The sequence below is a fragment of the Amphibalanus amphitrite genome, unplaced genomic scaffold, assembly GCF_019059575.1.
Source record: "Amphibalanus amphitrite isolate SeventyFive unplaced genomic scaffold, NRLGWU_Aamphi_draft 000509F_arrow, whole genome shotgun sequence".
NCBI lineage: Eukaryota > Metazoa > Arthropoda > Thecostraca > Balanomorpha > Balanidae > Amphibalanus > Amphibalanus amphitrite.
Window position 1 is genome coordinate 341337 of NW_024882003.1, and position 16069 is coordinate 357405.

General features: G+C 49.5%; 1 protein-coding gene and 1 long non-coding RNA gene across 2 annotated transcripts; both read right to left on the reverse strand.

Annotated features, from left to right (window-relative positions):
• Positions 1-6507: 6507 nt before the first annotated feature.
• Positions 6508-8134, reverse strand: LOC122392955. Its single transcript, XM_043388344.1, has 2 exons — positions 6948-8134; positions 6508-6526 (listed from the first exon to the last, which is right to left on the reverse strand). The coding sequence occupies exons 1-2, from the start codon at positions 8132-8134 to the stop codon at positions 6508-6510; spliced, it is 1206 nt and encodes a 401-aa protein (XP_043244279.1).
• A 2888-nt stretch (positions 8135-11022) lies between these two features.
• On the reverse strand, positions 11023-11656 carry LOC122392967. Its single transcript, XR_006258609.1, has 2 exons — positions 11395-11656; positions 11023-11079 (listed from the first exon to the last, which is right to left on the reverse strand). It is a non-coding gene; the product is annotated as an uncharacterized LOC122392967 (long non-coding RNA).
• Positions 11657-16069: the final 4413 nt, after the last annotated feature.

Consider the following 16069-nt stretch of genomic DNA (forward strand, 5'->3'; position numbering starts at 1 on the left):
ACAAGGCCTTCCTCTGATCCTTCGGCACTGGATGCACCCCAAAATGCACTTCGAGACCACTGACCTTCCATGGAGTATCCAATATCCACGGTGCCGGATCTCACTGAGAGTCGATTCACGTCCTGCGTGGTGCAGTTCTTCGTGAGCATTGTAGACAATCAGCTTCGTGACTTGACCTTCCTTCGGCAAGATCACTGGATGGATGACTTCAAAGGGCAGACTACTCCTCCTGAGACGTCCCCCAGCGCGCAGCAGTCCATCGTCCGCAACGAACGGATTCAACCGCTTCAGGGAGCTGGTACCGTCTGCTGTCACTCCAGAAGTCATCTTCGTTGCGTCAGTTTTCATTTCCTTCACAAAACACTCTTCCTGTACTGCTCTCAGGATGACTTTCTCGGCCTCTTGCATCTCCTTCACACTGACTGGATCTAATTTTCTTCTCGGTCCACTCGGCGAACATTTCTCCGACTTGCCGCCACTCTTGGATCTGATCCTCTCCAAGAGGAGCGTTCTGTAGCGAAGACAAAGGGCCACTGATCTCTTCGCCCGATACCAGCTCGAGAAGTACGACAGTCTTGAAGACATCGTACCATACGACTTCGGCAGCTGCCCTGTTCTAGTTCCGCTTTGGAATGCCGCCGCCTTGACTTCCCGATCATCTGCGGGCACCTCGACAATGATTCCACCACCCGGCAGACTTCCGGGCTGCTTCAGGAAGGAGGGGCCCTCCCACCATAGGGTGCTCGCCTTGAGACTGTCGGCCCGCATCCCGCGTGAGACTAGGTCGGCAGGGTTGTCCGCTGACTGGACATACCTCCACTGTCGGGCTGACGAGAACTGTCTGATCTCTTGCACTCTGTTAGCCACGTAGACGTGGAACCGTTTGCTTTCGTTTTGAACGTAACCCAACACGGCCAAACTATCTGTCCAGAAGTGTTCGGTGAGGTTTGGCAGACAGAGCTCACTTCGCAGGAAGACACTTGTCCTCACTGCTACTGTGACACGCCGTACTTTCTTTCGATATCGATGTTATCACCTTTTTGTATGTGACGTGCTTCTCAGAATCGATGGTACCACCTTTCTCCGAAATTCCGAGGACGGAATTTTTCCAAGGTTGTTTCTGATGTGACACGCCGTACTTTCATTTGAACCGAAATCGATGTTATCACATTTTTTTCGAAATTCCGAGGACGGAATTTTTCCAAGGTTGTTTCTGATGTGACACGCCGTACTTTCTTTCGAACCGAATTTCATGTAACACACTGTCCTATCTCCGAGCCGTGTGGGCCGATCGATTCCAATCGATTCGCTCCGCTGCTCCCTATAAAAGCAGCGGCGACGCGGACGCGGGGACACTACGCATTCGTTCACTCACGCTGGAGGACTGTCAGTCATTCGCGGTGTGTGATCGTTCGATGTGAGAATCGCCGTCGATACCGGGCTGACTGGTCGGCTTCTTGACCCCCCTGCGACCGACAACTATCATGTAAGTCCGGCAGCGCGTCGCCGGTCATTCGGTGGCATTAGATTCTCCAGCCTATCGAATGCTTTATTTTTGGCCCACTAACATAAAATCTGAGTCTGTCAATTGATTCAAATATCTCGGTAAATGGTCACTTACTCGTGGAGTTCAGACTTCTGCATCATTTTTGTGTGCGTACTGTTAACGTCGTTATAAAGAGTTGTGCAAATCTCGTACCCACTATAACGCCTTCGCTTGCTCTGAAGTTAGTTTATGTCTGCGTGCATTCACGTGTGTATGACGCGGATTGTGCATGTCAAATATGTCGTGCTCCCACTGCCACCCCTACTCCCTCCTCCTGAAATTAGCACGTAACACACAATATAACCCACTGACGAAACTAGACTATGATGGCGAATGAGGGGCTATAACGAAAGGGAGATGATCGAAGCGATGGGTTGACGAGGTCGGGTAGATGAGTAGAGTAGAACGGGTTTCAGAAATTGTGGTCTATAATTGGGTGGCAAGGCTAGCAAATGATATATCTCGGTCAAATATCAAGGGGAGTGGGTCGATTTGAGCGTTGAGGATCTGGGGGTTGGCCTCTTATTACTTTGCTATTAACCTGCAGTCATTAGCTCATACTAACGCTTGGATGACGTCAACTGACAATACCAGATAATTTCAGTAATCAACATCTTGTTTAAAAAAAAAAAAAAAAAAATCTTCAGAGCTCAGCCTGCCATTTGACGGTAGTTTTCCTGTATGCATTCGCAATTATCCGGATAGTTGCTACTGCTAGTAGGTCTCAGTTCGCTTATTCATCAATTGCAGCTCAAGGAGGTTCAAAATGAAACACCTTCCCAGATTTGAAGTAATGATTGAGCGTTCGATGTTTCTGTTTTGTTTTTCGTAGATGACTCGTTAACGGATTAACGTATATTGTCGAGTAATTTAGGGTTCTAAAAATCTGCAACAAGTAATTCAATGGATTGTGTACAATTATAATTCACTGAGCCAAATCGAAACCGGTATACCATGGTGGCAATAAAATCGTTCAAGTAACCGGCCCTACCGATTTACTGATTTTCCGCGGTTCGAACTAAACATGTTTCGCCACATTCCCTCCTACATTGACGAGAGCCATATTTCATTTTGTACTAGCATACTTTACAATAGCGTGGTACTCAGAAACTTTGCAGTAAGTTCATTATTGATGAATTAAAAATCAAAGGCTGATTTTAATAGAACTGAAGTAAATAACGAAAAGTAATGAAAACTTGAGTTACAGACCGTAATTACTAACAATCGTGATTACAATCCACGAAACCTCTCAACATGTTACAAACAAGTTACGACAACCTTATAAATTACTAACTATTTCACCAAGAAAACCTTGCAAATTGACAACGAACCCAGAACGCTCTATTATACGAAGTTTCGGAAGTTTAAGCAAACATGTCAAGTAATTTCCGCCATAAACTGAAAAATCCCCCCTGGTACTACTTTTTCGTAGTTACAATCGTGTGAACGGGCAGCGATGTAAAACAATGAACCATTCTGGCTTAATTATTTATTACTATCATTTAAACTCCTACGTTTCCAACAAAGCAAATTACGCAATGCTGTCAGTCAATTACGCCCTACACACGCATTCAATGTTTTGCGGCTGAATGTTTTGCATTCTATTTCATATAATACGGCATGATTAAGTGCGGAGTACGTTGATTTCCAACTTTACTATATTTCTCGGTAAAGGCACGTTTTCTAGATGAAACCCAGGCATAGAAAAACGCATGATTAGGAACGGATATAGTGTCTAGTTTTATTACTGGTTAGCTTTCCCTCAAAAACGTAATCGCGATGCCCGCTTTAATTTTGTGATGAATTATACCTTCGGTGCAGTGACTCTCAGCAGTGAAATTGATGCCAATGGGGCATTACGTAGAGGTCAATTTATTCTATTGTCAATTTGTTCAGTTGTTCTGGTTGAAGAACCCTCTTATTGTCATTCAGTGTGACTGGTAGATTTGGTTAACTACGTCAATATAACTTTGCCTAATTCAGTAAAACTCCAGACGCGCCGTTCACCCAATTAGTCGCAGCCGCTTAGTTTCGGGGACGCCGTATCATTATCATTTAGTAATGTCCTATACTTGCTTAAGGACTATTCACCTAATTGACATTCAGTGCGTCTGGCACATTTGGTAAACTACGTCAATATCACTCCGCCAAACTCAACAGAATTCCAGGCGCGCCGGTTCGCCTATTTAGCGTCGGCCATTTGGTAGGGGACGCCGCATCGTTATAATTTATGCAAATTGTTAGTGCAGCAGATAACCGAACGATTTTTGGGACCAAGTCAATAAGATAAACAGTCATTGTCAGTTGGCTCCATTCCTCTATTCAGCGACTAATTTACGGGATAACAATTGTAGTGGTTAAGAGAGACATACGGCCTGGCGTTACACCAGCCGCCCTTACCAGGAAAATAGTCCAGTCGTTACCATTATATCGAATGGGGTAGATTATTACTACTTATTGTCATTGCCGACATCATGCCCTGCACCAGTGAGGGCTGCGACGAGTCCACTTCTAGGACACATGTAATGGTGTGTGACGCCTATTTACTGTAAAGTTTCTACAGCACCAACCCAGATCTCCCGACTGCTCTGTGAGCGCTGGGTTTACTGCCCCCATAAATGAGACAGCGACGGCTGGCCATGCGTGGCCGTAATTACCTCTCTATGGAAGCGAGCTGAAGCGTGTTGGTACGGTATACACAATCGACTGGATTACACTTTTTCAATTGTCGGGGAATGAGAAATAAGTGCTGTCCTCCCTGTTCTGGTCAAGGTAGTGCAATTGTACTTAAGGCAGTGTTGGTCGTTGCATGGAGATACCACTTGCATGCCTCCACACATTTTCGAATGGTTGGAGACGTGCCATTGGCTGGCTGAAGGTCAGATCCAGTTTGGAGGCCCGTACTGTCGTGAGCCGGCAGTGAAACGGGCAGGCGTCGTTGTTCGATTGCCTGTGCTGCCGCTGGTGAGAAGCGGCGGTGCAGGGTGCGTGCCTGATTAGCTAACCCGGATGTAGGGTGATGCATCACGCTGACGCCGTTGATAGATATCCGGGTGAAGTCCGCTGTGGTATTCCGGACGGTCCCGATGTGGTTTTCCGGGTGTAGTCTGCTGTGGTATTCCAGACGTACCCCGTTATGTTGCCGGGTTAAGTCCGCTGTGGTATTCCGGACAGTCCCGATGTGGTTTTCCGGGTGAAGTCTGCTGTGGTATTCCAGACGTATGCCCTTATGTTGCCGGGTTAAGTCCGCTGTGGTATTCCGGACAGTCCCGATGTGGTTTTCCGGGTGTAGTCTGCTGTGGTATTCCAGACGTACCCCGTTATGTTGCCGGGTTAAGTCCGCTGTGGTATTCCGGACAGTCCCAATGTGGTTTTCCGGGTGTAGTCTGCTGTGGTATTCCAGACGTACCCCGTTATGTTGCCGGGTCAAGTCCGCTGTGGTATTCCGGACAGTCCCGATGTGGTTTTCCGGGTGTAGTCTGCTGTGGTATTCCAGACGTACCCCGTTACGGTTTCCGGGAGTAGTCCGCTGTGGTTTTCCGGACGTACCCCGAGGTGGTTAGAGTTCCGTGAGTCTAAGGAATCACGACAAAAGGGTATCTCATGTAACGGGGCTACATGGTGGTGCCATGATTAGCCGCATGGAGGGGGCTACTAATTCCTGGAATTCACTTCCGAAGTATGGTTGTCGTGCGAATGTGATTATTACTAGCTCGTTCCGGAAGCTCCTAATTGCCTTCAGAGTGGGCTGACTCTGTGGTCAATTTCAGCTGCAGGCTGCTTCCAGGATGACCTGAATAATGATTGAGAGGTGCATGCATGCAATAATGCCAGTTGCGGAAGCCCAGAGATAATGATGCTAGCTGCCCATCCCGACCATTAAACACTTGCCAAAAAGTCAGATGAACTACCCTTGATCGATATTGTTTACGACCGCTCTGAGTGGGCCTGTATTGCCCGGGCGTGTCCACCAGTCGCACAACATCACCAGCTGCTCGTTTATGACGCTGAACAGTGAAATCGATATTCAATCCCAGAGAGAATAGCACGGCTCTCAGTACAGCCGACCGACAGCGTGCAGGTGCTACTGCACTCATCGCTTGGTAACAATCCAATTCGGTAATCGTTTTACAGCCACGCTGAGCCGCGCGCGCCGCAGGACCGGTGAGGCGTCATTTTATTGTGATTGTTGTCTCGTTCCACCCAGTACAGAATTGACAAGTGTCACCACCACGTACTTGACTGATACAACTTTGGCTCGGAACGAAACGAATTAGTAACTTGCCTGTTCTCTCCGCGCGTCTAACAAAGTCTCCGTCAGGTCACCCGGGCCGACAAGTTTTAAAAGTAAGACAGTAGTGGGCTGTGCAGGTGCGGCCGGGATCACTCGGCGTGTCCGCTGCCCGTTTTATGGCATGAAAAACCGAATCGATAGTTGTCGACGAAACTACCCCTCTCTCTCTCTCTCTCTCTCTCTCTCTCTCTCTCTCTCTCTCTCTCTCTCTCTCTCTCTCTCTCTCTCTCTCTCTCTCTCTCTCTCTCTCTCTCTCTCTCTCTCTCTCTCTCTCTCTCTCTCTCTCTCTCTCTCTCCACTCTCTCTCTCTCTCTCTCTCCCTCTCTCCCACTCTCTCTCTCTCTCTCTCTCTCTCTCTCTCTCTCCCTCTCTCTCTCTCTCACTCACTCACTCACTCTTATTCTCTCTCTTTCACTCTCCCTCTCTCTCCCTCCCTCTGTCTTCACAGTTCCGTAACGTGCTTGTAGCGGAACAGTAAATGGGGCTATTGAGTTTTCCTGGCATTATCGGTGCGCTTTGTTTGGTTTAATTTACCTATGATGCGTAGACACTGAACGTTTACCGAGATATGAGAGTGCAAATTGACACAATTCAGACTTTAACAAAATTAGTCAGTCACGACAGCTTGTTGCTTTTATGCATTTTGGGCTTTGGGAATCTAAACTGCTTAATGATCTGCCGACAAACTGACGGGCGAGCGTGAGAGGCGTTACGCGGCGGCGATGATGTTGAACAAAGAAAACAGGAAGACTAGTTGCGAGCATCACGACCAGAACCAAAGGAAACAGGAAGAAAATCACGGTACCACGACACGCCAATCAAAATCAGCATCGACATCGCATCATCACATCGAAATATCAATATTATATATAATTTACGGAAACGCCGCGTAACACTACCACAGCTGCAGCCAGCTCCAGTCTTGGGATTGTCACCGACTTCTTCGGTGTGACACGACTCTTGCTCATGACCAGTGACGTTGTAACTGATCCATCTTGATCTATGATACGCAAGTAACTGCAGGCTCCATATCCATCTAGGCTTGCATCCGAGAAGTGGTGCAGTTCACATCTGCAGTCCGCCAGGCTGTGCTCAGAGAAGGCGTACCTTCTTGGAATAGAGATGTCTGCGATCTGCTTCAGGTCCGTCTTCCATTCCTCCCACGGGGGCTCGACGTGGTCCGGAACAGGCTCATCCCAGTCACGCCCGTCACAGCACAGTTGCTTCACAATGTTCTTTCCTAGGAGTGTGAATGGGGCCACCCAGCCGAGTGGGTCATACAGGGAGCTGACCATGGAGAGGATTCCTCTCCTGGTTGTCGGCTTCACTGAGATGTCCGTATTTATGTGGAACGAGTCTTCTTGAAGATTCCATTTCATGCCGAGTGCGTGTTCAATGACAGTCCTTTCAGAGATGTCCACGTGCTCCAAGGACTTTGCACGCCGGCTCTCGGGAACACTTGCCACCACCTCGGGACAGTTGGATGTGAACTTATGCAGCTCAAAACCTCCACTCGAGCACATGCTGATCGTGTCCTTGACCAGCTGCACACTTGACTTCTCTTCGGTAGTCGACGTCAGACCATCATCCACATAGAAATCTCTTCTGATGAAGTCTGCCGCGTCAGATCCAAACACTTCTTCGTACTGGTCGGCTGTCTTGTTCAGGGCACTCATGGCGCACGCCGGCGAAGATGAAGCGCCGAACAGATGTGTCGTCATCCGGTACTCGGATGGCTCTCGCCGCATGTCGCCGTTCTCCCACCATAGAAACCTTATCAGGTCTCTGTCTTCGGGGGCTACCCTGACTTGGTTGAACATGCCCTTCACGTCACATGTGATACCGATGCGCTCCTTTCGAAACCGAGTCAGGATACCGCACAGGTTGTTGGACACATCGGGCCCTTGCATGAGCTGGTTGTTCAGGGAACATCCCTGGAATTCTCCACTGCAATCAAACACTACGCGCAGCTTCTGTTTGGTTTGACTGTACACTCCGTGGTGAGTGACATACCATACCTTCCCGTCGTCACGGCATCGCTCGTCATCCGGAACAGCTTCAGCGTAGCCTTTATCGAGCATATCCTGCATGTATGCTTGATACTCTTCTTTCAAGCGCGGCTGCGATAGCAAGCGTCTCCTGAGGGAAGCAAGACGCTGCTCTGCCATGATCCGGTTGTTCGGGAACTGAGAGTCCGGGTCTTTCAGCGGCAGCGGTGCCACGAAGTGTCCATCTTCTCCCTGCACCATCTGCTCTTTCATCAACGTCTCGAACCTCATGTCCTCTTGTGACATCTTGGCACCCTTTGAGACCTCCTTGAAGTCACTATCGAAGAGATGTGATACTTGTTCTGGAGTAACTTCTCTCACTTGCATCCTGAAGGCAAAGTGTCGCCTGATAGTGACGTCACTACCCACGTTGACGAGGTAGCAGCCTGAAGAGGGCGTCGTCGGTGTCTCGACCGTGCCCACAACAGACCACCCCAGTTCAGTGCGAACTGCCCAGGGTTCGTTGTCTCCACCTGTGACTGTTTGCAGAGGCTTGATGGCTGCACCACAGTTCAACCCCAACAGCAGACCGATGTCAGCCTCTTCATAGTACCTCGGTAGGCTCGATGCCACTTCTGTGAGATGCTCCCAAGCCTGAACTGTTGACTTCCTTGGGATCAGCTGTCGATCAAGAAGAATGTCATCCCGTGTGTACGTGGTTGGTAGTTCAATCTCGGTGCCTGTGCTCAGGGATTCGATGACCAGGTCCTTCACAGCCAGTGACTCCAGCCTTGACTTGCCGGCCATCGTGCTTAGCTCCAACTGTATCGGTTCACCGTCAGCTTGCAGAGAGTCCCGAACGCTGCTCTTCAGGAAGCACGCGTCCGACTGTGAATCCAAAACTGCATACGTCACCAGGTTCAACTCCGGATGAAGTCTGTGCCAGATCCTGACGGGTACGATCATCGAATGTGAGCAGGGTGTCGTCCCTCGTTCGGCTGTCACCTGCAGTGACGTTGCAGTCTGAGTAGATCCATCGTGGACCGATCTCTTCTCTTGTGTCTCCCTGTGCACGGAGGCCAGTCGTTCGTCGTGCAGCAGGGTCGGGTGTCGTTTGCCGCATCTGTCACAGGTCTCCTTGCGCCTACATTCACGCCAGCGATGGCCAGCTCGAAGACAACCGCGACAGAGACGATATCTCTTTACCAGCTCGTGACGTTCATCTAACGAGCTAGATCTGAAGACATCACAAAGTCCAGTGATGTGTCGTCCTGGACACAACAAGCACTTGATAGGCGTCGGATCCAGTGAGCCTCCAGTGTGTCCGCTACGTAGTTCAGTTGCCGGCCTGGGGGCGCCTGCTGATGACAGGAAGGTCCTGACTCTACCATTAGCGGGTTGTGTTTGCGGGCGACGCTGGCTCCGCGTCTCCTCCTGGGTCGCCAGCATCGCCACGGGGCCCGAGGCGATTCTTGCTTCTCTTGCAAGAAATGTGACAAATTCATCGAACGATGGGTAACACGGTTCTTGGCCAGGCTCTGGCTCGTAGATTTTCTTGTCCACGATCCTTTTCCACTTATCGACGATGTACCTCGGCAGCTTCTTCAAGATCATTGCATTCTCTTCTGCTTCGCCTAGCGTTCTCATGCCTGGCACGACATCAGCAGTAGCAGAACACCCATCTAGAAAGTCAGCCAGCTGTTGCAGGGCCTTGGTGTCGCCCGGTTTGATCACAGGCCAGTCCCTCAGTCTTTTCTTGTAGCTTGTGACGGTAATGAAGCTGTTCCCATATCGCTCGATGAGGCGTGCCTTCGCTCGGTCATACGCGTCGTTGGTCCTGAGGCACAGCAGTCCGTGTATCGCACTCCTCGCTTCTCCGGCCGTGTAACGAGACATGTAGTTCAGCCGTTCAACTGGAGACTCGGTCTTGCTTTCAATGAAGGACTCAAACGACTTTAACCAAAGCGGAAAGTCTTCAACGTTGCCCTTGAAAACGTCTGGCTCCAGCTTAGGGAGATCACTTCTTTTGTTCTGAGCTGACAACAGCGTTGACAGACCCGTCAGCAGTTGTTCTTGAGATGTCATCTCAGCGTTTCCTTGCGGATCACCGACTGCGTCCAACGGAACTCTTGTTGAGCGACTGATACCGAGGCCAGCTGTGTCGACGGTCGGACCTTCAGTTTCTTGATAGTTTCTCAGTGTTGCGGCTTCATGCATAGCAGCAGGAGCTTGCTGATGTTCGACACACCTGCGAGGTCTTGCTCCTGTTTCCATAACAAACATCTCTTCTTCTTCCTCTGCAATCCGGTTTGCAGCTTCCCTCTGTGCTGCACTGACTTCAATTTGTGTCTTCAGCCGAAGCTCTTCTTCTTTCCATTCGAGTTCCTGTCTCATTTGGTCCAGTTTCCTCCTACTCTGGAGAGCAGCCATCTTCGCTTCCGCTTCAGCTCGCTGACGCTCATCCTGAAGGCGGGTTTCGAGCAGCTTAGCACGAAACGAGCTTGCAGTGCTCTTTCGAGATGCAGCGCTTTTGTTGTCATCATCGCGTTCAATCCTGAGGTCGGTTTGAGGCGTCTCTTGCGTCACACCCTGTCCTCCAACTGCACCAGGTGCAGCACTTGAATACGGGCGGCAGAGAAGCCCTCTTGGATCTTGTTGTCTTAGAAGACCAAGAATCACTTTCATTTCTTCCAGTTGCTGGCCATGTTTCTTGTCATGTTGGAGTCTGTCTTCAGGATCCAGCAGTTCTTGGAGTTCCTGTTCAATCTGTAGGAACTCCTGATGGCAAAGCATCCATTTGTCCAGAAGTTCCTGACTGATATCGTCTGCTATTTCCATACCATCTTCAGTCAGTATGCGCACTGACAGCTTGTTAAGCTCCTTGCAGTATCTGTTATATGCCTGTGTCTTGATACCACATTGGTATTCTCTGCCAGCTTCAGTCATCTTCTTTCCTCTTGTTGGTCGTGACCCTTCACATACAGTTGTCTTCTTCTCTTGCACTTGAACCCTCTGTTGATCCATCTTGTCTTCAATTCTCCTCTTCAGTGATACCAATGACAAGGATGGGACATTACATTGGACAGAAGGTAAGCTTGTTCAGCTTGTGTTCATTGAGTGATTGGGAAAGGAAGCGGCAAACGAACTTTTACTGTAACCGCGTTTCGTCAACTACCATCAATAGAGAAGGACAGTTAGGATTGCCCCAGTGATGTATTGCAGCAGTAGTCCATTCATTTGTCACGTAAAAGCTGCAACAAACACGCACAGATCACGCACCGTCAGTCACATGAAGCTCATGCAGTGCTCATGCACGATTCATGCACGACAGCCCTGCGCAAGAAGCTATGCGGACAAGACAATCGAGCAAGCATTCTAGCGATTTGTTTGACAGTGCATTATTCACAAGCAATCATTCACATTTTGTACTGTCTGGCGTCTGCTGAACATTCTGTTGTGATCAGTGTCAATTCAAAGTAGTGGCCAGCTCATTAGAAAACAAATGACTCCATAGCGTAGCCACAGTTGACCGCAGACATTTAACACATAAACGTATGGATACGTACTTCGTTTGCAAGATGAAGGAGTTCAATGGTCCACAATACGCCTGTCATCAATGAACAATTACTTTAGCACGTTTGCACTGTAAGAGAAGGCAAAACATGTGTGAGCAAACCCGGCAGCCACGATTGCAACACAAAGCAAACGTCCCAACATCCCATGCAGTGCAAATTCCGCAGGCAGACATGCACAGGTAAGTGTTGCACATTCGCATGCCCTAAGCAATAAACTGAACTGGCACCTCCTATTCCTTCAATTCCCCCTCTCGGCGGTAACACATACATACATACATACACAGGGTTGAACACGTGACACTGACATTTGTAATTTGATCTCTTCGGCCTTCGGTAGGGAAGGCACCGAGGCCGCACGCAGATCGGAGCATTGTCCGTCATATCGATCTGCACTTCACAGTGCCTGCAACGATTTTTGGCAGTGGCGCCATCCTCAGTCACTGTCGATTGTCGATCCCGGAGACCTCCTTTACAACATTCCGTTATTTAGCTACGTGCCAGACCTCGTATCTCGTAAGCATCTCGTATCAGGCATCTGCAAAGCCAGCGGCGATTGACGGTGCAGTGTGAACCCGCCGAATGCGGATATGCACCATTGCTACGGGTTTCCAAACACACACACACACCGACACGTTTAGAGACAAACAGGCCGATATTGGCGGACACGATATGAACATACGCTAACCTACTCCAACGGCCTCGCAACGCTTGTCACAGTCGCTGCAGAGTGCAGGTGTACCTGCACGCACTGTGACGCCGCTCTTTACGTATAAATGCTAAGGCATCGTCCGCACTAGAAAGGCTGCACTGCGATGTCGTTTGTCGGCCTCAGACCGCTGGGCGCTGCATCAGCAGCCGAGAACAGTCTGTGAATGAACGAGTGACCGGAACGGAAGACGCTTTCCGGAGCAAACCGTACCTATCGTTTTAACGCAAAGCATCTGATGATGAGATAAGTCAGAGCATCGGTCGAGCTACGCAGTTACAAAGCGTGCGAGGCTGAGCACCAGACCGTGAAAAACATATTTGCACATCTCACCGGTCACGGGTCTCAGTTGATGATTGTGATAATGACCTCAGCTCGGAAGCTGATACAAGTCTGATGCATGATATCTGGTGGTGATTTCCTCAAGTGCGGCGCAAGCAAGAGCGCTGGGCGGCGAGAGTATGGATGATGAAGTTGCTGCGTCGCTGGTTTTCAGCGTTGGGACCAGTTCAGTCAGCGAATGACAAGTAGCCGAGCCGGCTCTAACCGACACCACGGGAGGCGACATAATACGTCATTTAGCATTCAGTGATTCGGCGTTCAGCATTAGCTGTCCTTTCTGGTTCGTCGTCCTTCCAATTTCCATGACTTCAGACTTGCGAACTAATAATGATTTGTGCTTAAAGCTGGCTGACCCATGTGCCCGGAGGCCGGAAGTGTCGTCTATGACTCGTTTTGATCACTGTGACCTCGACCTGTGGGCAACTTGGTACGACCCGGACTGTTCACGGTGACCTGGGTCGTCCTCTCGGATCCAGGTGCCCAAGTCTGAAGGCGCTGACATGTGACCCAAATGACCCTATGACCTGACCTGACCCATTGTGACCCAGCTGAACCAAAGTGACCGCATGTGACCCGACGTTGAACCCTACTGTAGTTCCACAGCCCTGTGATCGTTTGTGCCGCTGCATCCTTTTTATCAGTTACCGGATATAGCCAAACCCAGCGTGGTAAACATTCGTTGATTACTCCTAGCCCTACCGGATGGGATTATTTAAACTGCGCACCTCATTTGTCTCCTGCTGCTCATTGAACATATAGGTATGTCTATACAATTGGTGCTGTGCTGACAACAGCGTGATGTATGTCTACAGCGACATAATTCATTATTCAACCCTTTTTCACCGGCTGTGGGTGGGACCTGGTACAGTGCCATTCTGCTAGATGACAGTCACCGTGACTCCCCCCCCCCCCCCACACACACACACATCAATTGAGGAGCGAGTGTGTGTGTGTGGTCCATACAAACAGGTAATTAAATGATCCTAAGACAGGTAGCCGACTAACAGACCGTGCAACAGACAGACAGACCCGCTGACTGGCAGACAGCTTGACAGACCGACAGACAGGCACGCTATATCTGGTAGACAGACAAGCAGGCAGAAAGACCGAACAAAGCACACCACGGCACCATCGTCGCTCAGTCCAGCGGACCGCATTCACCGGAAGCCCAGACGGAAGCGGCCGACTGTGCATTGGACAGTCATGGCGGCTACCGCACAGAGGACATCCGGTACCCCCCCCCCCCCAGTGCCGCGGGGCAAGGGGGACACAGAGCGCCCCGTCACATCGAGTGTTGGGCCTATATTCACTGTAAACTGTGATTCACTGCGCATATATGCGCAGTGGTTCAGGAATGCTAATGAGAAATTTTGGACACCGTGATCTAGACATGACCGACTTTCCGGCTTCGTCATTTTCGGATTGAAATATTTCACTTGAAAGAACTGTGCGTTGTGACCCGACGATTGATGTTACGTTTGGTGTTTCTACTTGAAAAAGTGAAGCAATTTCGTTTAAGATATCTAGGTTCGTTCTATTTTAAACTTACCGATACTCATCTGAACGGCCGACCTTCAAAAGATATCTGGTTATTGTGATACATTTGGTCCGTAGGAAGCCTCAAATAGCACGTGAGTGAATATTACCCTTGTCGCCTTTCAAAACAGCTTCCTTTCAGACCAGTGAATGAAGCCCGATGTTAATAGCTCGCATACCTCCGTAGTGGTATATTGAGCGCTATGTCCCGATCCGTCCTTACTAGTTCACTGGAGCGACCTGCCCCACCTGGACCCGACCCAGCCCCGCGACCTTCCCCGGCCCATGGCGGCACAGTGCGGACGGCGCTGCGGAGCGTTTGGGGTGGATACGGCTGACCGGTGAGTGGCCGCCTATAACAGGTCCATCAGTCTGTCCGCTGAGCCATACCTATCGACCGCGCGGACCCGCAGTGACGGCCTGCCGCGTCCGGCGGCCGCACAGATACCAGCTCCAATTAGAGTAATGGACCAGTCCTGCAACACGCAGCCCGGATCCGCTCCTGAGAGGGCTGGGCCCGATCGACACACCGGCCAACACCGGCCGACGGTCTCACCACCCGACGGCGGCGGCCCCGGGCATAACTTATTACTAACAGACCCGACTAAAACCGAGGCGGCGAAAACGCATGTTGTTCAATTAGTCGGCGCCTACTCTCCCAAGTCCCAGCCTCATTAGCAGCCCGAGCTATTACAAAATACCGCATGAAATCAGTATTGTATATAGTTACCCACATTATTGATGGTCGTACTAGCACATTACCCGGGCGAACTTCCAATAAAAGTTAAATATCTGAGCTTCGTATCGAGTCATCGAGGACGGATCATTCTGAATGTCCGGCTTTCCTTGGATGAACCCCCGGAGCGTCCACCTTGTACCGGGTTTCGCAGTTTTAGGTCGTCCGGTTCTTGGATAACATATGCGATATGCTGTACAGCTTGCTGAGTAGGTGAGTAGGTAACTCGCATGTCCACTGAATTCGATTCGTGGACATTTTCACGAAAAACGACGCGCATAGTCGCAAGGGGCTTTTAGCGGCATATCAGTGGCATACCTCCTTGTTTAAGTGTCGATGTAAAACCATGCTCTCTGTGAAGATTCGTATCCAAGGGTACATATTCGCAGATGTCATTTAAATCCAGAATACTGACATTTATTTACTAAATGGTCTCGCTTCAAACAGCGGTGACTGCGAATTGACGCGACAAACAGTGGTTACAAAAGATCACTGGCTCAGTTATCGTGTGTCACTGTCATGACGTGAAACCATTCCAAGCAAAATATAAAATAACAATAAGCCGCTGAGCAAATAGCTATCGCGAAATTCTGGCGAGAAAATTATGTGTTTCGTGTATGACGCTACGCCATTAGCATATTACGCATCAAGTATCCACGGCACAGAAGGACGAGCTTGTGAGTGGTCAGCACCGGAAGATCCTGCTTCTACCCCGCCAAGTGTGAGCACATGCGAGATAATAGCCGTTTTCACGACGGGCTATCCGTCGAATGCACCTGATTTGACCAAATCTGCACCTAATTTCTTTTACAGCAAATATCTTCATTTTATGAATTCATTTCATGATTTCAGTGTTTTAATCGATGATGTTCTCTGATAATATGACAAAGCAGGCATATAAGCAATTAGTGCAACCCTAGCTGATAGCTGCTATGGGACACACTGAACCTGATTTGACAAAATCTGCACCTGATCTGTACCAGATGTGCACCAAATGTGTACCAGATGGCCGTCGTGAAAACGGCTAATGTCAGCAGCGTTCTATTGAGCTCAGCAGACAGTCAGTTCTATAGGTGACACAGCGCTCATCCGTGACGACTGACGCAGTAACGAGGAGAGATTGGCGTCATAGATTAGCGTACGTCATACATAATGAAGTGCGCTTCCATCAGTGGGTGCCTCACTCATAAAGCTGTGAAAGTTATCAAGCTGACACAAGAATTGTGAGGCTTTCGTTCGGGCTTTTTATGTAAAAACGTAGGCGATACGTGTAACTCCTGATAATTGTTCAACAACAATGAGTAAGTGCAGGTAGATCATTGAACTGCAGTATAGGTTCACACTCA